This window comes from Nyctereutes procyonoides, unplaced genomic scaffold (genome assembly GCF_905146905.1).
Source record: "Nyctereutes procyonoides isolate TBG_1078 unplaced genomic scaffold, NYPRO_anot_genome, whole genome shotgun sequence".
NCBI lineage: Eukaryota > Metazoa > Chordata > Mammalia > Carnivora > Canidae > Nyctereutes > Nyctereutes procyonoides.
This window is the reverse complement of record NW_026575140.1, coordinates 49602913-49629483: the sequence shown is the minus strand read 5'-3', so window position 1 is coordinate 49629483 and position 26571 is coordinate 49602913. Positions and strand designations below refer to the sequence as shown.

The 26571-nt window shown below is 42.7% G+C and overlaps 1 protein-coding gene across 5 annotated transcripts in view; it reads right to left on the bottom strand.

Annotated features, from left to right (window-relative positions):
* SPECC1 (sperm antigen with calponin homology and coiled-coil domains 1) overlaps positions 1-26571 on the bottom strand; it is a 279346-nt gene that overhangs the window by 39981 nt on the left and 212794 nt on the right. For all 5 annotated transcript variants that reach the window (XM_055305614.1, XM_055305611.1, XM_055305610.1 and 2 more), the window contains one exon: positions 21609-21711. In XM_055305614.1, coding sequence (XP_055161589.1) covers positions 21609-21711 — 103 coding nt within the window. The remainder of the gene's footprint in view (positions 1-21608; positions 21712-26571) is intronic.

The window sequence follows — 26571 nt, the reverse complement described above, 5'->3', positions numbered from 1 at the left end:
TGATGCCCTGAAAAGAGGGGAATCAAGAGGACTTTGCAGGGTACCCAGATAGTTAATAGACCCTCCTACCCCCTGTGTTCTTCTCTGGTCTGCTCCCTTAAAACCTGACTGCCAGGCTGGTGTCCTCAGCCAGGAGACTGGAAGGTCCTTCTCTGGGGAATTTGACCAGCTCAAGAGGGCAGACCTGAAGACACAAGGCACCAAGAATCCATCAAGGACATGGCACAGGTATAGTACTCTACAGTGAGGACCACACTTATAAGACTCACACAGAAGCCAGGAGCAGCCAATCAGCTTTGTAGAGTCCCAGGCTTATATGAGAGCAATAGTCAAGGGCCACTATTTTTCTGATAAAGTCTCTAGCACACAGAGATTAAGCAATAGAACAAAACAAAGGAAATCTGGAAGAAAGAATTTAGGCAGAGAGAAGCTCTGGGGATAAAAGCAAGCTAATGTTCTAGGCAAGATTAGTAGAAGATATCCCATCTGCAAAACAAAACCAGAAATGCTATAAATAAATTCAGGGTCTGAAAAAGAATTCCTCGGATGTACATATATGATAGTGGATAGATACAATGGAATATTATTCAGCCTTAGAAACGAAGGAGATTGGGACACCTGTGTGGCTTAGCAGCTGAGTGCCTGCCTTCAGCCCAGGGCATGATCCCAGATTCCTAGGATCGAATCCTGCATCGGGCTCCTTGTGTGGAGCCTGCTTCTCCTCCCTCTGCCTGTGTCTCTGCCTCTCTTTCTGTGTCTCTCATGAATAGATAAAAAAAAAATCTTAAAAAAAAAAAAACAAAAAGAAACGAAGGAGATTCCTGACACATGCTACCTACCACATGGATGAACCTTGAGGACATTCTTCCGAATGAAAAGTCATTTTTCCACTTATATGAGGCACAAGAGCCATCAAAACCATAGAGATAGAAAGAAGGGTGGCTGCCAGTGCTGGGGGCAAGGGGATGGGGAGTTACTGTTTAACGTATACAGTTTCAGTTTAGGAAGATTTGAGATTGTGTAACACTGTGAATATACGTAATACTGAACTGGACACTTAAAAATGGTTAAGATGGTAAATTTTTAAAAAAGATTTATTTATTCATGAGAAAGACAGAGAGGCAGAGACATAGGCAGAGGGAGAAACAGGATCCCCACAGGGAGCCCTATAGACTCAATCCCAGATCCTGGGACCACACCCCGAGTTGGAGGCAGACACTCAACTGCTGAGCCACCCAAGCATCCCAAGATGGTAAATTTTATTTTATTTTATTTAAAAAATTTTTTGATTATTTATTTATGATAGTCACACAGAGAGAGAGAGAGGCAGAGACAAGGCATAGACATAGGCAGAGGGAGAAGCAGGCTCCATGCACCGGGAGCCCGACGTGGGATTCGATCCCGGGTCTCCAGGATCGCGCCCTGGGCCAAAGGCAGGCACCAAACCACTGCGCCACCCAGGGATCCCTAAATTTTATTTTATATATATTTTACCACAGTTAGAGATTTTCTGTATTATTTATTTATTTATTTATTTATTTATTTATTTTTACAGAGATTTTATTTTATTTATTTTTTATTTTTTATTATTATTTATTTTTTTTACAGTTAGAGTTTTTTTTTTTTTTTTTTTTATGATAGTCACAGAGAGAGAGAGAGAGAGAGAGGCAGAGACACAGGCAGAGGGAGAAGCAGGCTCCATGCACCGGGAGCCCGACGTGGGATTTGATCCCGGGTCGCCAGGATGGCGCCCTGGGCCAAAGGCAGGCGCTAAACCGCTGCGCCACCCAGGGATCCCCAGTTAGAGATTTTAAAGGCTGAATGATGTGAAAAAATATGATAGCAGAAACGAAACATTTAAGAGATTTTAGAGTATCAAGGAAGTCTCTCAGTAAACTGTGAAACAACGAAATGGAAGAAAAGTGAAAAGAGATAATTAGGAGACCAGACCAGGAGGAATACCAGAAAAAGAAAACAGAAAGGAAGAAATTAGCAAAAAAATAATTCAAGAAAATAAGTACATGAATTATGTTACTGAAAGAGTATAAGGAGTACCCAACGTGATAGGAAAAAAAAAAAAAGAAGGATCCACATTAAGGTATATCACCCTAAAATGTTAGAAAGTTGAGGACAACCAGAAGCTCCTACAAGTTTCTGGAGAGGAGAAAAAAAAATCACACACGAAGAATTAGAATTATTTGTTCTCACTGCAACACTGGAAACTAGAAGATAATGGAACAATGCCCACAAAATTATGAACAAAATTTTATGACCTAAAATTTTTAAAAAAGATTTTATTTATTTATTCATGAGAGACAAAGAGAGAGAGGCAGAGACACAGGCAGAGGGAGAAGCAGGCTCTATGCAAGGAGCCCAATGTGGGACTTGATCCTGGGACTCCGGGATCACACCCTGAGCTGAAGGCAGATGCTCAACTGCAGAGCCACCCAGGTGTCCCTATGACCTAAATTTTTATGCCCAATTAAACTACCATGTGTCAGAGTAAAATAAAGATACAAGGTCATACATTTTCTTTTGCAAGGTCATAAAATTTTATCATCCATAAACCCTTGCTCAGAAAGATACTGGAGGAACCAAAACAAGAAAGGGGAAAAAAAAGGAAAAAAGGAATAGGGCCCAGGACACAGAAGATCAAAAAAGGTGAGGGGCACCTGGGTGGCTCAGTCAGTTAAACGTCTGACTCTTGATTTCAGCTCAGGTTGTGATGTCAGGGTCACGAGATCAAGCCCTCCACTGGGGCTTCACACTGGGCGTGGATCCTGCTTAAGAGGAGATTAGTGTCCTTTTAGTAAGAGCTCAGGGAGCACCCTCTCCCTCACCACTTCTAGAGCCATGCAAAATCAATGTTTGTTGTTTAGGTCCTTCAAGTTTGTGGTATTACAGCAGCCCAAGCAGGCTGAGACTTAGATCTTCCATTATGGGCACATATAAACTCTGATTGAAATAAAACAAAAAGAGCTCTTATATATTTTGAGGAAAAACAATAAACACGTGAATAGAAAAGCAAGCAAAGCAAGTGTACTAGTATTTCACAGAAGAAATACATAAATGGCTAACAAACTAATGAAAGGTGATCAACTTGCACCTGTAATGAACGATTTATAAGGGATGCCATTTCTCCTCTTGGATAGGGAAAGATCAGTATCCATATCCAATAGAGGAGAAGGCAAGAGGAAACAGGCACTCGTGGACATTGTTAAAGGATTATAAGCTTGAATTACCATGCAGGAGAGCAATTTGATAACGTATATCAAAATCCAAAGTGTAATGTACCCTTTCATTAAAGAATTTTACTTCCCAGGAATTTATTTTACAAAAATCTAATGCAAGTCTAGAAAAGGTGTGCTAAATGATATTCATCACCATGACACTACTTTTATTTTATTGAGGTAAAATTCATGTAACACAACGGTCACCCCTGAAACTACTATGAAGTGTACAACTTAGTGGCTTCTAGTACATTCACCATGTTTTACAACTGTTGCTACTCCAGTTCCAGACATTTTCATCACACTAACAGGAAACCCTGTACCTGCTAAGGAGCCACTCCCTATACCCCCTGACCCTCAGCCCCTGACGAACACAAATCTTTTCAGTTTCTGTGTTTTGTATAAATGGAATCACATAAGATGTGACTTTTTTTTAAATTTTTATTTATTTATGATAGTCACACACACACACACAGAGAGAGAGAGAGGCAGAGACACAGGCAGAGGGAGAAGCAGGCTCCATGCACCGGGAGCCCGACGTGGGACTCGATCCTGGGTCTCCAGGACCGCGCCCTGGGCCAAAGGCAGGCGCCAAACCGCTGCGCCACCCAGGGATCCCAAGATGTGACATTTTCCATTTGCCTTCTTTCACTTTAATATAATGTTTTTAAGATACATGTGTGTTGTACTTCATTCAACTTTTCAGCTGGATAATAGTCCACTGTATGGATAGACACATTTTCTTTATCCATTCATCCATCCATCCAGTAGTTACACATTCCAGCTCTTCCCACCTTTTGGCTATTGGATGGTGCTGCTGTAAACATTCATGTTTCAACACTTATTTTTAATTCTTGTGTGTATATATGCAGGAGTGGAATTGCTACTTCATATGGTGAATCTATGTTTGACTTACTAGGGATGCCAAACTATTCCACAGAGGCTACAACCACCCGACATTCCCACCAGCAGTGTAGGAGGGCTGCGATTTCTTCACATCTGTGACATGACTTGTCATATTCTTCATTTCTATTATAATACTTCTGGGCTCCAGAATTTCTCATTGGTTCCTTTTTCACACTTTGCATCTCTGTGTTGATATTCTCACTTTGAACATTCTGGGCGCATTTATGGCAGTAGGCTTCAAGTAGGTCCAGTGTCTGGGCTGCCTCAGGGACAGTTCCTATTTTTTTTTCTTATGAATGGGCCAAACTTTCTTGTTTCTCTGCCTACCTGCAATTTTCTGTTTAAAGTTGGCATTTTGAGTATTATTATTTTTAAAAAGACTTTATCTATTTGAGAGAGAGAGAGAGAGAGAGAGAGAGAGCAAGCATGGGGGGCGGGCAGAGGAAGAGACGACAAGCAGATTCTCCACTTAGCAGGGAGCTCAATGTGAGACTCGATCCCAGGACCCTGGGATCATGACCTAAGCCTAAGGCAGACACCCAGTCAATACCTATGCTTTTAAGTGTTCTTGAAAAACGCTGCCTGAGAAGCCCAGGGGAAACTCCTATGCCAGCAAAACAAAGGCAAGCCCTTGAGCCATATAAATATATGTATACTATATATATATATATCCTTTAGGGAACCATCAGACAGGTCAAAATACATCACCACAGGTCCCTGAGAACAAGGTCTGTGGTACTAGCAAGCTGCACAAGGAATGCTGGTCACCATCTGTAAGGCTATCGCTGAGCTGGGAAACAGAGGATGGTATGGGGTGGGGGGTCAGCATGGCAGAGCTCTTGTATGGAAACTATAGCTTCTTCCTCCCTTCGTTGTGTGTTTCCCTGCTTGTTCCAAGTTTTTGACTAGATTCCAGTGTTATGAAAAGGCTGGTTCTGACAGTTTTTGCCACCTTATCTGTTGCTTTTGTGGAGGGAAGGAGTCTTAGATTTACTTATTCCCCCACTTTGCTGATGCCCTTCAAGGTACTATTTATAAGAGTGGGTGATATGATAGGTGTTATGGATTGCTTTAATCAACAATTTTCTAACCCACTCTAAGAGCTAGAAAGTGGAAAGGTGCATTTGCAAGACACCCCTGCAGCTAGCATTCAGAACCAGGATGTGATTTAGGTTCTGTCAATCACAGGCACTTGCACAAAATGGACTCAGAACTGAGTCACCTGGAGAAAGAGGCAAAGTTGGGACATCCACTTGGCTAGTCCAGACTACTACAGGAGAGGTGTTTTTTTTTTTTTTTTAAACAAGAGTGGAGCCAACAACTCTGGTAGCAGGTTCCCGATTTTGCATCCTCCTGACCACCAAGGCCACCTCCTTAGTGGGCCAGTTCTGATATGAAGACTCTGGCCATTATCCCTAGAATTCCAGCCTAGCATAGGTTTCTCTCTCTCTCTTTAAAGATTTTTTTATTTATTTTAAATTTTATTAATTTACTCATGAGAGACACACACAGAGAGAGAGGGAGGCAGAGACACAGGCAGAGGGAGAAGCAGGCCCTATGCAGGGAGCCCAACGTCGGACCCAGTCCCGGGTCTCCAGGATCACGCCCTAGGCCGAAGGCAGCACCAAACCGCTGAGCCACCCAGGCTGCCCAAGATTTATTTACTTATTATTTTAGAGAGAGAGTGAGCAGAGGAGGGGATAGAGGGGAAGACAGAAAGAGAGAGAGAGAGAGAATCTCTAGCAGACTCCCCACTGAGCATGGAGCCTGCTGCAGGGCCAATCTCACAACCCATGAGATCAGAGTTGGACACTTAACTGATGGAGCCATCCAGGCACCCCATCTAGCGTATATTTCTTCATTTTTTTAAAAGAGATTTATTTATTCATGAGAGACATAGAGAGAGAGAGGCAGAGACACAGGCAGAGGGAGAAGCAGGCTCCTCGCAGGGAGCCTGATGCAGGACTTGATCCCAAATCCTGGGATCAGGCCCTGAGCCGAAGGCAGATGCTCAACCGCTGAGCCACCTAGGCATCCCAAGTATATTTTTTTAATACTCCTAACAATTCAGGGGCATCTGGGTGGCTCAGCGGTTGAGCGTCTGCCTTCGGCTCAGGTCGTGATCCCAGGGTCCTGGAATCAAGTCCCACATCAGGTTCCCTGTGGGGAGCCTGCTTCTCCCTCTGCCTGTGTCTCTGCCTCTCTGTGTCTCTCTTGAATAAATAAATAAAATCTTGAAAAAAAAAAAAAACAAACCTCCTAACAATTCTTTGAGAGGTCTACCCTTACCGAATAAATCCTTTCTGTCTAAAACAACTGGAATAGATTCAGTGGTCTATAACAAAGAGCCCTGAGAAACTCAGAAAGTTGCAAGTACCTGTAAGGTCCATCAATAGACCACTAGTGGGGCATCTGTATGGCTGAATCGGTTGGGAGTCTGCCTTAGACTCAGGGTCATGATTCCAGGGTTCTGGAATAGAGCCCTGCGTTAGGCTTTCTACTCAGCGAGGAGTCTGCTTCTCCCTGCCTCTGCCGCTCCCTTGCTTGTGCTCTCTCTCAAATAAAATCTTAAAAAAAATTAGGCCACTAGATAAAGTATTGCTTATGCCTACAGTGAAAATCCATGCAGGAGCTACAAACAATAAAATAGCTGTACATGTATTCACAGATGGATGAACACAATATTATCAACTGGAAACACTCATTGCATATCAATGCATGATTCTATTCTTGTAAAGTTTCGAGACATGTATTTGTATATTCAAGGAAGTGGTTCTCAACCAGGAGCAATCCTTCCCCTCTCTTCCCTGGTGGAGGACATCTGTCAATGTCTGGAGACATTTTTGATTGTCTCAACCAGGAGAGTGCAATGGCATTTAGTGGGTGAAGGCCAACGATACAGCTAAAATCCTACAATGTACAGGACAGCCCCCATGCCAAAGGATTGTCTGGCCTAAAATATCAACAGTGCCAAGACTGAGAAACCTTGATTTAAAGAAAAATATCAAACTGTTATTAAAAATGATACTTTTAGGGGATCCCTGGGTGGCTCAGCGGTTTGGCGCCTGCCTTTGGCCCAGGGCAAGATCCTGAAGTCCCGGGATCAAGTCCTGCATCAGGCTCCTGGCATGGAAACTGCTTTTGCCTCTGCCTGTGTCTCTGCCTCTCTCTCTCTGTGTCTCTCGTGAATAAATAAATAAATAAATAAATAAATAAATAAATATTTAAAAAAATGATACTTTTAGAGAGGAGAACTGAGCAGTAGGGTAGGAATTAGGTCATTTTTTAAAAAAGATTTCATTTGATTTATTTGACAGAAAGAGTGAGAAAGAGAGAGAGAGCACAAGCAGGGGGAGAAGAAGAGGGAGCAGGGAGAGGGAGTTGCTGAGCAGGGAGCCTGATGTGGGGGCTCGATCCCAGGGCTCTGGGATCATGATCTGAGCTGAAGGTAGATGCTTAACCCACTGAGCCACCCAGGCACCCCTACATCACTGTTTATACACAATATAACAATATATTATTTCATTCCCCCCCAAAGAACTAGGATTAATTTTTTTAATTGAAAAACTATAAATAAGGAATAAACCAAACAACACAATTTATTTCTAATAATAAATGGAACTAATGCTTAGTGTAAAGATTCAGAAAACACCCAAAGACAAGATTAGTTATGACCCTTTTGTCTTGATCCTTTGTATGATCAATTATGATCCCTTTGATCCTTAAGCAACAAAACCCAACAGGAACTAACTGAAGCAAGGTGGAAATCTGTTCTAAGGATTTTGTTTCAAAGAAACTAAGGATATCTGAAAGGATGCTGCTACAGAGTCTTGACAAGTACCCGGAATCAGGGGATTGGAAGGTGTCCCAGCTATTTTATGGCCTGGACTTCTCCCCATGCATTTGTTGAGTTTTCTGTCCCTATAGAGGCTTCTTCTACTGCTTTCCTGGTCAGCGTGGCTCTGCAAGGCATCTCCTCGGCTACCTCCACCTCAAGTTCAGACTGGCAGGAGGACTCAGAGACTCAGTATGTGGCTACCTGCACAGACATACACAGATTTACTGCTATTCACGGGTTTATGGCCATGAAAGGCTACAAAACTGCAAAGGGAAAAGCCACATGAGGTCAAGTCTGAAGGAAACAAGATGCAAGCTTCCAAGAGTCCTCTTCTGGTGGACTTAATTCCCTCACCAATGACTTGTGACCACATGCATGTGGTGTTGTCAATCAAGGAAGCTCACTAGGGACTTGGCCCTGGGTTTATAAGAGGGGCTGGTCACGTAGGCGTCCTCTGTCTAGCACATTCCAAAACTCCAGACTCTCAGCGGGAAGGCAGGTGTTCAGCAGAAACCACAGTGGTTTCTGGGCCTCTTTTATCAGTTCTGGGAATGCTGAGAAGGCTCCTCAAATCCAATTACCAGACACCAGTTAAGGGCCACCTTGCGAGTAGCCCTTGTAGGCACAGCCATGGTAGGCCTGTTGCATTCGTGATTCTCTGCACAGTGGCAAAAACAGAGAGGCTGATTGGCCCAGCTTAAGCTGGGTGCCCACACTGGTGCCAGTCGGTAGTGCTTCTTTGTTAGATTTGTTGACAAAGGTGGGATGAGTCCCTCCCCATCTGCTATGCAAACAATCTCACAGGGATCTCTACAACACCCTTTGATGCTTTTGTTCCGGAAATAATTTTTATTACTCAAGATCTCCTCTATCTGGGCATGCACACACAAATGAGACAAGGAAGCAGATCCGGATTGCTGGAAGTTGAATGTATGTTCGCCACAACCTGGGAAATAATGCCTTTTGTCTTTATTTTCCAAACAGATTCTACTGTTGCCTCAGGTTGTAGACAATGCCTAGTGCCATTGAAAAACATCTTCACAAACCATCATGTCTCTCAAACAGCTGCAGAAGCAGAGATAGTGGGTGAGAAAAGCCTCAAAAGAATAGAGGCCAAAAAAAAAAAAAAAAAAGAAAAGAAAAGAATAGAGGCCAATGGTGACACTCATCTTCCATTGAGAATCTGTCTTTATAATGAAATCAGGAAAAGAACCACTCTGATGACAATAAATAGATCAAAGCACTATACGTTCTTTGGACTGTGCATATGGTCCTCAGGAGACCTGTCTCCAAAAAGAAAACAACAAATCGAGCTCCACATGGCCTGAGATTCCACAGGCTGCTTGCTATTGGACGAGCATATGCTAGTACTTGTCTGTGGGAACTGAGAGACAGAAAAACAGAAGTCGCCCGCCCGCAACTTGGGTGTTCTTTCCAGATGCAAAATAAGATTTGTTTTGGACAACACAAAGATTGCTTTTTCTCTAACAGAGAAGAATATACAGCTCCTGGCTCATGGGCTAAAAACAGGTTCAATGATGTCTGTTTGTGCCTTCCTGGTGCCATAACTATCCCTTACTAGCCCAACTCTTGCAACACAAATTTGGAAACCGCATAGACTCAGGTTTTTAAGTAAGTCTCTTGCTAACACTTGCCTCTTGCTATCTGAAATGCAAGAACCACGTATGATTTGAGTAACAGAAGATACTCGTGTAAATCTGTATTTCAGGAAAGGGTCAGCCAACTTTTTCTGGAAAGGGCCAGATGGTAAATAATTTTGGCTTGTAGGTCATATAGCCAAAACGGCTCTACTATAACTCAACTCTGCAGTTGTAGCACAAAAGAGCTATAGGCAGTGTGTACCGGGATGACTGTAACTGTGTTCTAATAAAAACAAGTAGTGGGAGATCCCTGGGTGGCTCAGAGGTTTGGCACCTGCCTTCAGCCCAGGGCATGATCCTGGAGTCCCAGGGTCGAGTTTGGTTCTCCTTCTGCTTATGTCTCTGCCTCTCTCTGTGTCTCTCATGAATGAATAAATAAAATCTTTAAAAACAAAATACAAGTAGTGGGCTAGATTTGGCCCCTGGGGAGAATACTGATCTTAAATCTACTGTTACAGGATCAGACCTACATTATTACTATAGGATCAGACCTACATTATCACTATTTCAAAAGCTTTGAGAAGATCAAGACTTTGCGTTACTGTCTTTAAAAAATAAGATGGGGGGATCCCTGGGTGGCGCAGCAGTTTAGCGTCTGCCTTTGGCCCAGGACGCGATCCTGGAGACCCAGGATCGAATCCCACGTCGGGCTCCCGGTGCATGGAGCCTGCTTCTCCCTCTCCCTGTGCCTCTGCCTCTCTCTCTCTCTCTCTCTCTCTGTGTGACTATCATAAAATAAATAAAAATTAAAAAAAATATTTAAAAAAATAAAAATAAAAAAATAAAAAATAAGATGGGGCCAGGCCAAAAGAAACTTCTGAGTTATAGCCTGTAAATTCAGGGTAAGGGGATTTGAAGTACATCACCTGGAAAAGTGCCATTTTTCTGAAAAAAATGTTTTTATCAATCTTTTATGTTTATATTTTAATGTAAAAAGATGCAGTGTTTTGCTTCCATTGACTTGCTGACTGTCACATGGTTTTGAAATAGCACAGAAGAGATGTGAATGGAACCAATCCTACAGGCTCCTCAAGGCCAGTCTTTCAGCTGAGCAGGAAGCCCAACAGGGGACTCAATCCCAGGACCCCAAGATCATGACCTGAGCTGCAGGCAGGCACTTAATTGACTATACCACACAGGTGCCCCCTGTCATAATATATGCATAATATACGTTTGATGCAAAGAATATATTTGGTTTATGATTCATAATAAAGTGAATACCTATGAATCTCAGATCCCAAATAAAAATCAGAGAGTACCAATACCCTGTGCATTTCTATGTTTTATTGTTTTATTTCAATTAGTTTTTTTAACATTTTATTTATTTATTTGACACAGAGAGAGAGCACAAGCAGCGGGTGGGGGAGAGGGAGGAGAAGATGCCTGCTGAGCAGGGAGCCCAACTCAGGACTCGATCTCAGGACTTCAGGATCATGACCTGAGTCAAAGGCAGATGCTCAACCACTGCAGATGCCCCTCAATTAGTTTTTAATATACAAAGTAGTACATGGGTATGCTTTTTAAGATTATATTTGGTAAAATTTCAAATTTGAATTTTAGTTTCCTACCCATCCCTATCTACCCTTTATCTGTAACCTCCCTGATGCCCAACTTAAGTTCTTCTTAATGCTGTTTTTAAAAAACAATAGTTTCACTGAGATATAATTCACATACCAGGAGGTTAACTTGTTGAAATGTACAATCCAGTAGCTTTTAGTATATTTATAAGGTTGTGCAACTACTACCACTGTCTAATCTCAGAACATTTTCATCAGCCCCAAAAGGAAGCCTGTGCCCAGTTACTCTTGATTCCCATCCCCACAACCCCTGGCAACCACTGATCTGCTTTCCAACTCCCTGAATTCGCCTACTCTGGACATCTCATATATGCAGAATCACGGAATATGAATTTTTGCAGCTGGCTTCTTTCTTTAAAAACATGCAATTAAATTTTTTTTTGTTAAGAATCAACATGCTCAGTGTAGAAAATGAAATACTATAGGAAAGCATGAATAAATTTTAGTATTTAGCCAGAAATAATCACTGCTAACATTTGTTTAACATTTGTATAAATTCCTTTTTATAGAATTGGAATTATACTATACAGACTGCTTTAAAATCTGATTTTTGACTTAATGTAGTGTGTACATTTTTTCCAGTGCCTTTATATATATTTGCCCAAAGCATGATTTTTAAAGGCTTTATAATATTCCGTTATACACATACATCATAATTTATTTGATTTGTCTCTTTTTTAAAAATTTTTATTTATTTATGATAGTCAGAGAGAGAGAGAGAGAGAGAGAGAGAGAGAGAGAGAGGCAGAGACATAGGCAGAGGGAGAAGCAGGCTCCATGCACCGGGAGCCCAATGTGGGATTCGATCCCGGGTCTCCAGGATCGCACCCTGGGCCAAAGGCAGGTGCTAAACTGCTGCGCCACCCAGGGATCCCTGATTTGTCTCTTGTTGGAAATTTGTATCACTTCCAGGTTTCGCAAAATGATGTTAAATAATAAAACTATAATAAACTTGGCTGAAATTATATTTTCATTAGCATCCATAATTATCTCTTTGAAATAAATGCCTACTAACATAATTTGTATTAAAGGGCACACTGATTTTGAGATTCCTGATACAACTGCTACATTTCCCTCCCCAAAGAAGGGATTCATCTACATTCCTACCAATGGTAGAAGTAGGATTCTGATTTTGCCCAGCTCATCACTTAAAAAAAAAAAAAAAAAAAAAAAAAAAAACAAGAAATTCCATTATGGTAAGCAAAGAAATGACATCTCCTTCTTTTATTTGTATTTCTTTTATTATAAATGAGAGTGAACAATGCTTAAAGTTTGTAAATAATTTTTGGTTATTTGAAGTGCCTGGGTGGCTCAGTCAGTCTGACTTGGTTTTGGCTCAGGTCATGATCTCACGGACGTGAGATGGAGCCCTGTGTTGGGCTCTGTGCTGAGTATGGAATCTGCTCAAGATTCTCTCCCCCCCCCCAAAAAAAAAAAAGAAAAGGAAAGATTCTCTTTCCCCCTTTCCTTCTGCCCCTCCCCTTCGGCTCCCACCATTGCAAAAAAAAAAAAAAAAAGAATTTAAAAAATGTTTTTTGGCTATTTATAACTATGCCTGTTAGTGATTAAATTTTTTAAAAATTTATATGTAGTTCACAATATTGAGCTCAAGGACCCGCAGCCATGAAGACTGTCAGAGCCTGTCCTACAGAGAAGGTATTCAAATCTCTGGGAAGACAAGACTATTAGTCCAATTCCCTTGGAGACCAGGGAGGAATGCAAGGGAACACCCAGGGCAGAGGTGTGCATGCCTTCAGGTGTAACCATTCTCCATGGGGGCACGGCAAAAGCCAAGCTACCAGCCCTCTTTTTGTGCTTAAACTCCCACTCAGAACCCTGGAGCCCAATTTCCACCTGAAATGAACCCATGAACCACTCTCCAGCCTGGTTCTGATCTACCCTGTACCTTGCCCACCGTCAGCCCAGACACGCTGGCCTGCATTCTGTCCCTGTAACACATCAGGCTGTTTTCTGCCCAAAACCCCTTACACTAACTATTCCCTCCGCCTGGGACTCCTTCTATCTCATCTCTGCAGGGTTGGCTCTTCCTGTCATTCTGGTCTGAGGGTACACATCACCTACTGAGACAGGCCTACCCAATCTAGGGTGCCCCCAGTCACCCCACATTGTCCTGCTCCATGCAGTTCTTGGGGCTATTTCCCTGGCCCATCTCTTTTCTTTGTTTGTCTCATTTTGCTGTCTGTCTAGACCTGGTTTGCTGAGTACAGGATCCAGCAGGTGTTCAGTATATATTTGCTGAGTATGTGCATGTTTTTATAAAATCTGTTTGGTGACCCCTGCCAACACCCCAACCTTGGACTAAAACTAGTCTGATTATCCCATGCTCGATATTCACCTGTCTGAGGTGTTGGAAGTGTCCCCACAATGTTCTCCCAGAAACTACGCTGAATTAGAACTGTTGGGAGCCCCCTCCTGAGCTGCTGGCCTGAGCCCGATGCCACATGACTCCTAAGGCGATAGCAGCATCCAGTTCTTAACCACCGCTGCCCCTGCAGCCACAACCAGGTCCCATTAGTGCTTGGCATCTCACTCCTCTGGTCTCAGCACTCATGAAGGAGAATGAGAAGCCCCTCAAACTTTGATCCAGTCTTGGTTAAAATTAAAAGGTAAAATGTGACTCACAATGCTACGTGATGGGTTGATTTGGGGAAAAAAGTCTGGTTGACAACTAAATTATCTTACTCAAATTATCTTAGTATACATAAGGAAGAGATGGTTAGAGGATATTTATACACTAAGGATGACAGAAGCATTGTGAAGAAAAACACTGGAAAGGGCAAAGGTCTTCTTTGAGTTTAAACACACGGAGCTTTTATTACTGTCCAAAATGTTATTTTGTTCAGTTTCCTGAGAAGGAGTAAGGAACCCTGGGCTATTCAACTATTCACCAAAAATTTATTGTTTAATCTCTCAGGAATTAAGCCTTTAACTATGAAGCGTACTCTGGCAACAGAGCTTATGGAAGAGGTTACAAGAAATAGAATTCACTTATCAACATACAGAATATGTCACCAGAAAATGGAGGTTTACTTAAGCAGCAAATGAACTCTAGAGACTTGAAATATATAACCCACAGCTCTCTCTGTCTTTAAACGCATGTGGTGTAGATTTTTCTCGTTTGCCGGAGATCTTCAGAATCGTTAGGTCTAACCTTTGTAGTGGTGTTTGAAATAGCCATGCCTCTACTAAATCTAAATCCAACTATGAAAGCTTGTCCTCCGTGGTGTCTGTGGGCCAACAGGAACTTTTTAGCCCTAAGTTGTCCCAGTGCTGAGGTCCTATCAATACCCAGAAAACACCATGGGGGGCGCTCTGCAGGGTGAAGTCAGCCAGTTTGGTGCTGCCGTGTCCTCTGCATTTCTCTCCCCATCCTGATGTCCTCAGACCTCAGCTAGGCTAAGAATGGTGAGTGTGCTTGGCCTTCTGCCCTCCCTTAGCTGAGGGACCTGACCTGTGATGCACTGTGATGAGTGGGTGGAATTCAGCTGTAAATCTCTGCAAAGTCCTCGTCCCCCCCAAGAAGCATGACTAGATGCAGCTACCCCATGTGTCTGCAGGTGGCACCTTGGCTGTGTTCCTAGGGCCCTGCTGTGCTCCGCTAGGTGTGGCCAACACTGGTGACTCAGTCAAGGTCAAAGGGCAAATTTAAAAGGATGAGTTCTGCCAACATCCTGAATGACCTTAGTAAGCTTAGGGAAGCTGGTTCTGGCCCAGGGCCTCCAGGGAAGAGCCCAGCTGACCCCCTGACATCCGCCCTAACATCCAGAGGCGTGAGCCCCACTGAGATCACCAGGACTTCTAATCCACAAAGTGGTGAGCTAGTAATAAATGGGTGTCGCCTCAGCTACTAAATTTGTAGTAAATCACAGCAACAGAAAACTAAAAGAGCGGAGTGGCTGGGATCACGGAGTGACAGAGAGAATCACATAGTTTCTTCCTCATGGTCAGATTATTCACTTTTCCTAGATTGTAAACCGATGACGTCTTCTTCAGGACATTAGTGTGTTTGAAGTTCGTGTCTGCTGGTGCTTCTTATTTTTTACAACACACAGGCTTTTGGCAAGTTGAGATCCAGAACTGAAAGGGTTTTTGTAGGCAGATGAGAGGCTTTTAACCTGAAGTTTTCAAGGCTGCCTACACATCAGAGTGAACTGAGGCCCAGAATCCCTGCTGGTGAGACCCTAATTCCTGAGATCTGGGGTTAGGCCCAGGCATACTATTTCATAAAAACTCCTCGGTGATTTGAAGCGTAGTCAGCACTGAAAACAGAGCTGGGCAGCAGAATTCTTTTTTTTTTTTTTTTAATATTTTATTTAGGGCACCTGGGTGGCTCAGTGGTTGACCATCTGTCTTTGGCTCAGGTCATGATCCCGGGATCCTGGGATCGAGTCCTGCATCGAGTTCCCCACAGGGAGCCTGCTTCTCCCTCTGCCTGTGTCTCTGCCTCTCTCTGTGTGTCTCTCATGAATAAATAAATAATATCTTTAAAAATTTTTAAACATTAATTGAGAACATGAGTAGGGGGAGGGGCAGAGGGAGAAGGAGAGAGAATCTCAAGCAGACTCCTCGCTGAGGGTGGAACTGACATGGGGTTCAATCTCATAACCCTGAAATCATGACCTGAGCTGAAAACAAGTTCGATGCTTAACCCCTGAGCCACCCAGGTGCTCCTGGGTGTAAGAATTCTAAGACACCCCCATGATCTCTACCCTGCCCCCAGTGTTTCTCCTGTGATCATGTTATATGACGTGGTAAAAGGATCTGACAGATTGAATTAAGCCTGCTAATGAACTGGCCCTAAAACAGGAAGATTCTCTGGGTGGGCCTAACCTCATCACATGAGGCTTTATTAAAGCAGAGTTTTCTCGGGCTGGAGGCAGAAGTCAGAGATATGAAGTATCAAAGTGTGCAGGATGTGATGGCTGCTAGAGACCTACTGAGAATGGAGGGGATCACGTGGAAAGAACCTGAGCAGCCTCCAGTTGCTTGGTGTGACCTTGGCTGACACCTGGCAAGAAAAATGGGGGTCTTGGTCTTAAAACTGCAGGGAACCTGCCACCAACCTAAAAGACACGGGATGGATTCTTCCCCAGAGCCTCCAGGTAAGAATATCGTGCAACTGACACCTGATTTTAAGCTACATGGTGCTGGGCTTCTGACCTCTAAGAACCGTGAGCTCATAAACAGGTGTTTTAAGTCACTGAGTCTGGTACTTTGTTACACATCCAAAGAAAACGACACCAGTGACTTTGACAGCAATGAAAATAATTGGCCATTTCTAGCCAAACTCTTTTCAAATTATATTTCCCAATGGAGAGAACTTGAATATCACTTTACACATTTCTTGGTACTATAACACAACTCCAATGTTTTCATTTGACTCTTGAAATCTGAGGCCATTAAAACCTTAAAACTCAACCTGCACCAACATGCTAAAAGTTACAGATTCTAGCTTTTGAGAGGTAAGTGAGATGTAGGTAATCTGTACCTATGCCCTAAACCAAGTCAATCACCAGTGTTGGCCACACCGAGCAGAGCATGGCAGGGCCCTAGGAACATAGCCAAGGTGCCACCTGCAGACACATGGGGTAGCTGCATCTAGTCATCATGATTCTTGGGAGGGACGAGGACTTTGCAGAGATTTACAGCTGAATTCCACCCACTCATCACAGTGCATCACAGGTCAGGTCCCTCAGCTAAGGGAGGGCAGAAGGCCAAGCACATTCACCATTCTTAGCCTAGCTGAGGTCTGAGGACATCAGGATGGGGAGAGAAATGCAGAGGACACGGCAGCACCAAACTGGCTGACTTCACCCTGCAAAGCACCCCCCCATGGTGTTTTCTGGGTATTGATAGGATCTCAGCACTTGGACCCTTAGCGCTAGAAAATCCTGGGTTCCCTGCTGGCTATCAGTCAGGGGCCTCTCTGGGCTATTGATGTACCACCCCCTTTACTTTCAAGCCCACTATTAGTGCATTGAGTCTTTATGATGCTTCAGAGCAAACTCCTGGCTTTTAAAGGTTCATGTGTTAGGTCTCCCTTTAGCCATATGTAAGGAGGAGATTATTTAAGGGTGAGGGTCACCCTGCCTACACATCTACCACCTTGTCTTCTAGCCCCTTGAGAACCCTTTCTGGTAATTACATGAAAGACGTAAATTTCTGTCATAACCCCAAAGAAAAAATTAAAAGCAGATTTAAAAAGGGAGATGTAGGGTTCCATGGGTCAGATCTAAGCATAGCTTGGGATGTAGTTAACATGGACTGGGAATAATTTGCAAGGCCTTCCTGGAAACCTGACTTAAAAAAAAAAAAAAAGCCAGGGAAATCTGAGTTGAGGGGTGCCTGGTGGCTCAGTCGATTAAGCATCTGCCCTTGGCTCAGGTCACAATCCCAGGTCCTGGGATTGAGCCTCGGGTCTGGCTCTTTGCTCAGCACGGAGCCTGCTTCTCTCTATCCTCCTTGCTCACTATCTCTGTCTCTCTCTCTCAAATAAATAAAAATCTTAAAAAAGAAAAAGAAAAAGAAATCTGAGTTGAGTAGAATGTCTAGAAAGGTCTCCACTTTGCTGAGAGCCACGTCAAGCTTAGTGTGGGCCTCGCTCTGGGCTGAGTGTGTGTTCATGTTCCTCCACAGGATCTCAGTCCTTGGGCTACCTCAAGACACCGAAACTCAGCAGCGGGTCTGACCTACTGTTCTAACTTTTCAGTCCTGCTACCCTGTGTTACCTAAATCCCAACTCATGCAGTTGCTAAAGTGATGATGTCCTCATTCTGACCTTCCAAACTTAGTACCTGGAGTGGGATAAACCTTGATGAAAACACACAAGTCTTCACCTTCCTCAGGTGAGGAAAGCCTCTGCTCAAATGTCACCTCTCCGACCTCTGTATGACAATGGTGTCCAGCCAGCATTCCTAATCCTCCTCCTTGGACTTCTCTCCACAGGACACTCTAATATAGTACATATTTTACTTTTAAATTTGAATTTGTCACTCCCTGTGAAGATGAAAGCCTCACAAGAACAGAAATTCTGCATGATACATTCACTGTTGATTTTTCAGGATCTAAAAGATAATGTGGCACCAAACAGACCCCTCAATAAACACTCACTGAATTAATATATGGAGAGTTCTTATTTTTTTTTTTTTTTTGTAATATATGGAGAGTTTTAACAGAACCTATCATGCTATACTTTGGCTAAAAAGAAAGTTCTTTCAAATGAAAATGCACATGGCTACCAGTTGTTCTTTCTTTCTTTTTTTTTTTTTAAACTGAGCTGAGTTTTCTACAATTTATTTTTGGCTTCCTGAGTCGGAAAGAATAAAGCTTTAGAAGGCTTAAGAGGCGTCTCAGACAAACAGGTCTAGACAGAGGATATTTTGTGAGGAGTAAATAAATCAGACACATATGATTTATGTTTCCCTCTAAATTTACAGAGATTTAATGGTGAATGAAAAATACTCTTTGGGCAGAATTGAGTTTTGGGTTTCATCAAGTGTAAAATGCTTTGAAAACTAGTTCAAGATGTTCAAAAGCAAAACAAAAAAAAAATCACTATAGCAGGAAATAAAACTCTCACTCTCATGACAGGAAATATATGATTGTATAATCAATCCCTCCCTGCAATCTAATTACAACAATACTACGTGCTGAAGGGCCAATTCCTTCTGGAGATTTTAATTGTCTTTTTGTGTGTATCTAGCATTTCCCTTGCTCCGCTTCAATAAGGTGGGAATAGATGGCTCTGTCAAGCATCAGTGAGCATATGTGGCTCAGCCAAGGCCAACACCTTGTTTCTGGCCTTTCTTGGCTTCAGTTTTGTTACCAATCCTACTCCTCCTCCACTAAAGCCTCCCCAAATCAGCATTCTCTCCCCTCCACTCCTTAAGCTTTTCCATTTCCTCGGCAGCGTGGCTGACATGCCGAGGGATGCTGTCATTGGGGTGGCCTTCCTTTATGGGCTGGTTTTGACCCTAAGAATGGGCTGAAGCAGAGAGGGCACAGAGCAGGTAAAAGAGAAAACAATATGTTGGAAACAAGCTTATAATCTGGGAGTCTCTATTACTGGCCATTAAGTGAACTAATTTTTTTCTTTTTCTTTTTTATCAGAAAAAAGGGGGGGGGGAAGTAATGTCAAAGACACAAAATATGGGACGCCTGGGTGGCTCAGTGGTTGAGCATCTGCCTTCAGCTCAGGTTGTGATCCTGGGGTCCTGGGATTGAGTCCCTCACTGGGCTCCCTGCAGGGAGCCTGCTTCTCCCTCTGCCTGTGTCTCTGCCTCTCTCTCTCTGTGTCTCTCATGAATAAATCAATAAAATCTTAAGAAACAAAAGACACAAAACACTTATATTCTTGGGTAGAATATGATCTTAAGACACTTGACTCCTGCTATTACAAAGGCAATCCCACCCAGCCCTGCTGCTGCAGATGTATCTGGGCCAGCTCTTGGCCAAGGCCTTGTTTCCTTGCTAGTTTCTTTCTTTCTCTGTCCCTACCACTGTTGTGGTGCCAGAATCTTCAGGATTTTTAGGAAAGTGGGGTAAAGGTATGAGAAAGTGGGGCCTGAGTGGGGAAGAAGGAAGAGATGGCAATTTTATTTTATTACTTAAAATTTATGTATGTATGTATGTATGTATGTAAGTAATCTCTGTACCCAAAGTGGGAATTGAACTCATGACCCCATGATCAAGAATCACATGCTCTACTGACTGAGCCAGCCAGGCATCTTGGAGACAGCAATTTTAAAGAGGGTGACTATTTAATGGGAAAGGGAACACAATCCAACTTATAGAAGAAAACACTGGAGAATATCTTCGTGTCTTTGGAACAAAGATTTCTGAGACAGGATGCAAAAAGCAGTAACCACGGGAAAAAGACTAATAAATGAGACTTGATTAAAATTAAAGACTTGGTTCAACAAAAAAGTGAAAGTTCAAGCCACCCCAGGGAAATCTGCAACACATCTATTTGACAAAGGAGGGTTATCCAGAATATATAAAGAGATCCTGAAAGCAACAAGGAAAAGAAAGACAATCTGATTTTAAAATGGGCAAGAGACCTGGAGAGCACATCCCAACAGAGACTACCCAGATGTCCAGTTAGCATGTGGAAAAGTTCTCAGCCTCACCAGCCAGTAGGGAAGTGCAAATCCCAACCGCAAGGAGATACCCACTACACACTTATCCAAAGATGAGGAGTAACAAGACTGGTGTTGTCAGTGAGAATGAAAAGAAACGGATCTCTCATCACTTGCTGGTGGGAGGTAAACTACAACTGCTTAAGAAACCTGTTTGGCACTATCTACTGTGCTTGAATATATGCATACCTGATGGCCCAGTAATTCCATTTTTAGGTGTAGATCTAGAAAGAATGAGCACACGTTCCAAGAGACATGCACAAGAACGTACCAGCTCTTATGTATGATAGCCCTGAACTGGAAATAACTCATCTGTCCAGCAAGAACAGAATGGGCAAATAAATAATGGGTATGATCACACAATAGGTTTCAAAGAGTGAAGAAAATGAACAAACTGCGTAAGCGCTAATACTACTGTATGAGAAAAGCCAGATGCAGACATTACAGTTTCGGATTGCATTTATGTAAAGTTATGCAGGCAAAACAAATATACCACTTAGGGATGCCTGCTTTTTGTGGAAAACTATGAGGAAAAGAGTTGAGGACAATAGTTATCTTTGGGAGTGGAAAGGGGCTAGGATCAGAAAGTCACATAAAAGGTTTGGGGGGAACTGGCAATGCTCTATTCCTGGACGTAAGGATGGCATGGGTTTTCACTGCATAATAACCCATGAAACTACAGCTTATATTTGATGAATTTTTATCTTTGTATATGATATTTCATAATAACAAAGCTTACACTTATATGGAATATTACTTTCTCATATAACTTCTCCAGAAAACAAACACTGTCCTAATAAGCTGAAACTTTAAACTAAATGCAAACAGCTCTTAAAGTGTACACAGAAAAATTCTGAAGGCCCATCTAAATGAGACCTTTGTGTAAATTAGGGGAAGGCACCCTCTTTGGGACAGTGGTTCAGCAAAAGCCATCTCCCTGGACTGAAGCAGCCTGGTAGGCGCACTGTTTGTGGAGCTCGTATCTCCTCTGAGCGCAGAAAAAGGTGCCCCTTCCCACAGGAGCAGGAGACCTGCAGTGAGGTACACAGTTTGCTAGGCAGAGCACAGACTGGCATTCAGTCCCCTTTGCCTCTGTCTGGGCACCATAGCAAACCCTACTACTACTGGCAGCCTTCCCTAGGGAGAATAGAAGGACAGCAATTATACACCAAGCATATGCATGCACAGGACTGCTGCTGCCCAGAGCTAGCTGGAAGCTGGCTGACACTGTCACTTACCGCATAGCCTTCTGTCTTCTTCTGGCACCATTTCAGGAGAGCATTGCGCTTGGAGCCGCCATATTCCCGGGCCAAGGCAGCCAGAGGGTCTCTCCTTTCCACACTAGTTAGAAAGAAGAGCACACAGTAAAGATAAGATGCTAATTTTTAAGGCTCTCAAGTATACAAGAAAGAAATAGCTAGATTAGAAAAGCAAAAGTCTAGGTCTATCCAGTGAGACTTGAGAGAAACAACCAAATCAGCCATATTAATAATGAATCTTATTACATCTCACAAATCGAAAGAAAAATTAAATTGTACTTCTTGGCTACTGGAAGTCTGGAAAGAGATTGGTCTTGGTTTTTGTTTGTTTATTTATTTATTTATTTATTTATTTATTTATTTTTATTTTATTTATTTATTTTTTTTATTTTATTTTTTTTTTTGGTTTTTGTTTTTTTAAATCCACCTGTTGGCTCCATCATTTACTTACATACAGTATCATTTTAAATAATTTAATTAATTAAAGACACCATAGAAAAAATCCCCACATGTTTCAAGGCAACACCTATATCTATATAACCCATAAAAGGTAGACCAAAAGGGCATTTAGAGACACCAGACTGGCTGCTTATGAGAAGTGATGGGAAGGGAGATTACAGGATGAAAGTCAGTAAAAATGACTCAAAAGAGGGTCTTTGTACACTCCAACGGTGGTACTCCTCAGGCTGTACTACATTGACTCAATTCTAAGCACCAGCTTACCCGAAGGAAGTGATTTTACTAATCAATACAGGAGAGCATTCTAAGAGCAAGAGCTTAGGGGCCCCCTTCTCGATTCGCTATAGATATCTATGTTAATTTTTACGCTACCTAGGATTATCCACATATTAACAAGGGATTTAAGATCACACAATTTCTTCTGTGATGAATACCATGAAATGAGAATTCTAGTCCTCATGGTTAGAAAAGCATGTAGGTGCAGGAAGTAAACAAGAACAGAAGGGTGGTGTATCTCTGGAACATCAACTGTTAACAGGTACAATTTAAGAGAACAGTTCACCCCTGAGCAACATGGGAATGAGAGGAGATGACCTTGTACACAGTTGAAAATCCATGTACAACTTTTGACTCTCCCAAAACTTAACTACTAATAGCCCACTGTTGACAAGAAGCTTTATGGATAACATACAGTTGATTAACACATATTTTGTATATTATATACTGTATTCTTACAATAAAGCAAGCTAGAGAAAAGAAAATGTTATTAAGAATATCATAAGGGCAGCCCGGGTGGCTCAGTGGTTTAGCGCCGCCTTCAGCCCAGGGTGTGATCCTGGAGACCCGGGATCGAGTCCCACGTTAGGCTCCCTGCATGGAGCCTGTTTCTCCCTCTGCCTGTGTCTCTGTGTCTCTGCCTCTCTCTCTCTCTCTCTCTCTGTCTCTCATGAATAAATAAATAAAATATTAAAAAAAGAGAAAATCATAAAAAAGAGAAAATAAGTTTCTTTTTTTTTCTTATTTTATTTATTTGTGAGAGACACAAAAAGAGAGGCAGAGACATAGGTAGGGGGAAAAGCAGGCTCCCCACAGGGAGCCCAATGTGGGACTTGATCCCAGGACCCTGTGATCACGACCTGAGCCAAAGGCAGAAGCTCAACCACGGAGCCACCCAGGCGTCCCGAGGTACAGAGATTTTTTTTTAAAGATATTATTTATTTATTCATGAGAAACACAAAGAGAGAGAGGCAGAGACACAGGCAGAGGGAGAAGCAGGCTCCATGCAGGGAGCCTGACGTGGGGCTTGATCCCGGTACTCCAGGATCACGCCCTGGGCTGAAGGCAGCGCTAAACTGCTGCGCCACCCGGGCTGCCCAGTAGAGAGATTTTTAAGAAAACTTCCTACTTGCATTAAAATTTTTCTTGTGAAGATGTGGTATATGTATACAATGGAATATTACTCAGCCATTAGAAACGACAAATACCCACCATTTGCTTCAACGTAGATGGAACTGGAGGGTATTATGCTGAGTGAAACAAGTCAGTTGGAGAAGGACAAACATCATATGGTCTCATTCATTTGGGGAATATAAAAAATAGTGAAAGGGAATAAAGGGGAAAGGAGAAAAAATGAGTGAGAAATATCAGAAAGGGAGACAGAACATGAGAGATTCCTAACTGGGAAATGAACAAGGGGTGGTGGAAAGGGAGGTGGGCGGGGGGTGGGGGTGACTGGGTGACAGGCACTGAGGGGGGCACTTGATGGGATGAGCACTGGGTGTTATGCTATATGTTGGCAAACTGAACTCCAATTAAAAAAATACGTAAAAATAAATAAATAAATAAATAAATAAATAAATAAATAAATAAATAAAATCTTAAAAAAATTTTTTTTTCTTGTGTAATTTGATGGCTGCTGTTCCTTGTACCTGGCATATGTGTCAACTTAAGTCCATGAGTTTCTGTGGTCAGAGTGGCTGTTAACTACAAAGTTTGGGTGACTTTGCCTGTGTTTGTTACTTCATCGCTTAGAACTGAATTTCTAGGGGATCCCTGAGTGGCTCAGTGTTTAACGCCTGCCTTTGGCCCAGGGCGTGATCCTGGAGTCCCAGGATCAGGTCCCACGTTGGGCTCCCTGCATGGAGCCTGCTTCTCCCTCTGCCTGTGTGTCTGCCTCTCTCTCTCTCTCTCTCTCTCTCTCTCTCTCTCTCCCTCTGTGCCTCTCGTGAATAAATAAATGGAATCTTTAAAAAAATAAAAAATAAAATCTTAAAAAAAAACTGAATTTCTAGGTCTGACAAGCAAGGGCAGACTGAAATGAAGGTTCAGAAAAATTTCTGTACCAGTGGATGATTAAAACACTTACTGAACAGGTTTCTTTAAAAAAAATAAAATTAATTAGATATGATGCCCCCTCCAAATTAATAAGAATAGGATGAGAACTTCCAAAACAAGTGATTTCTATCTTGTCATTTGTCTCAATGATGTGAACACAAAAATAAAATAACACATTAATTTCCATTAATTTAATCTTTCTTGATGAAGGGTATAATATAAATCACCTATTAATATACGCATAGCCTTTTTGCACACATGTGTGGCATAAAGAAAAGAGCACTTTCAGAACAGCACTAATTCTGGTCCTTAAAACTAGTTTTGATCGTTTAAATCTCTTAGCATAAACAAGACTGATACGTAGCATCTGGGGCTTTAAGTTAAATCTCTGAAAGATATGACTTCATCTATTTGGGTCCAAATATAGGCTACACCCAAAGACATGACACGAGCTAAACTTATTCAGGCTTTCATAAAATCCTTTTATAATACAATGGTAGTTAAAATGTTTGTTAAACAGCTCTTACTACTAAAGCGGCCAGTTTTGTATATTCATCCATCTACCTATTTAAAAGCACCGACTGAATGCAGTTCTGTGTGTATAGCATGGCACAGGGGGCTGGGAAAGAGATCAAAGAGTGAGATGGAGTAGATACTGTCTAGTAAAGTACAGCCTAAATAAATGCGGACAAAGGCACACACACACACACACACACACACACACACACACACACACACAGCAATGGTTAATTAAATACCCAAATGAGGGCAGCCCAGATGGGTCAGCGGTTTAGAGCTGCCTTCAGCCCAGGGTCTGATCCTGGGGTCCCAGGATAGAGTCCCACATCAGGCTTCCTGCATGGAGCCTGCTTCTCCCTCTGCCTGTGTCTCTGCCTCTCTCTCTCTCTCTCTCTCTGCATCTCTCATGAATAAATAAATTAAAAAAAAAAATAATAAAAATAAATAAATACCCAAATGAGTGTAAGACATTAAAGGCAGGAAAAGGGAGTGTCGATATCACCAGGGTGGCTTGCTATAGCCATGTGGAAGGTTCGACTTTGGAGGGGATGCACTTAGAAGTGTGAAATAGCAGAAGGGAGACGATTCAGGCCAGAGCCCTGTGAGCCATCAGAAACGCTCAAGTTAGCTGCAAAGACTGAGAATAAAACTGGCAGGTGAGTTAGGTGGGGCTGAGCTGCGCAGAACTGGAACTGAAGGCACAGCACAAGGAATGCGGGTGGAAGTGTGCATGATGAGTCATGGGAGGTTTCTGAGAAGGTTTGCATGGGATGCACTCCATGTTTTCAAAGACTGACTCCCCGTGGCGAAGCAGCGAGTGATGGGAGGGTGGGGGAAGTAGCCGGAGGAGGCTTACTTGGGCCCGGGGGGGCAGGAGCACCCAACAAGGAGGAAGTGGCAGAGGTGTGAGCCAAGCCCGGCCTCTGGTGACCGCCGCGGTAGGCTCTGTCCCCTATCTCCCCCACTCTACCCCTCACATCACTGCTCACATGCTCTTTCTGTGCTGACTTCAAAATGTCCCTCCAATCCTTCCTATGTGCCACTGCTTACTGTACCACTACTCAAAATAAAAAACAAAATCCCATAAATGCAGTGGTTCCCCACTGCTTTCCCAAAGTGAATACAAATCTCTGTCCTTGAGAAGAAGACCATTCACAGGGTGACTCCAAACCTGTCTTTCCAGCAGTGATATCCTGACCACCTATCTGCCTCTCTAGCCAATGCTGACAGCTGATGATGTGTATGCCAGGACTCCTGCCCTCATGAAGCCCTCAACTAGTCTAACCAAACAGAAACACCCCTAGTTCCCTTGCAGAGCTCCTTATGGGAACATTTGCAGGGCCCCTGGCAGAAATGTGCTTCCTCCCTCCAGACTTCTTGATCCAACTAACAATTCCCCAAGAGTCTGCATAAACAACTGCTTTTACAGCCCTTATTTCACTTTGCACAGTCTTGCTGTCCCCCCCCCCCCATTGAAGGTATACTGTGTTATGGTCGTTTTCATTCAGGAAATAAGACGTGGAAGTAAACTGACCATAGGGGATAAAACAGAAGGAAGAATACAAGGTCACCAGCCCAGAGATGTCTCACTGTTTAAAATGTAAGGGGTGTCTGGGTGGCTCAGTCAGTT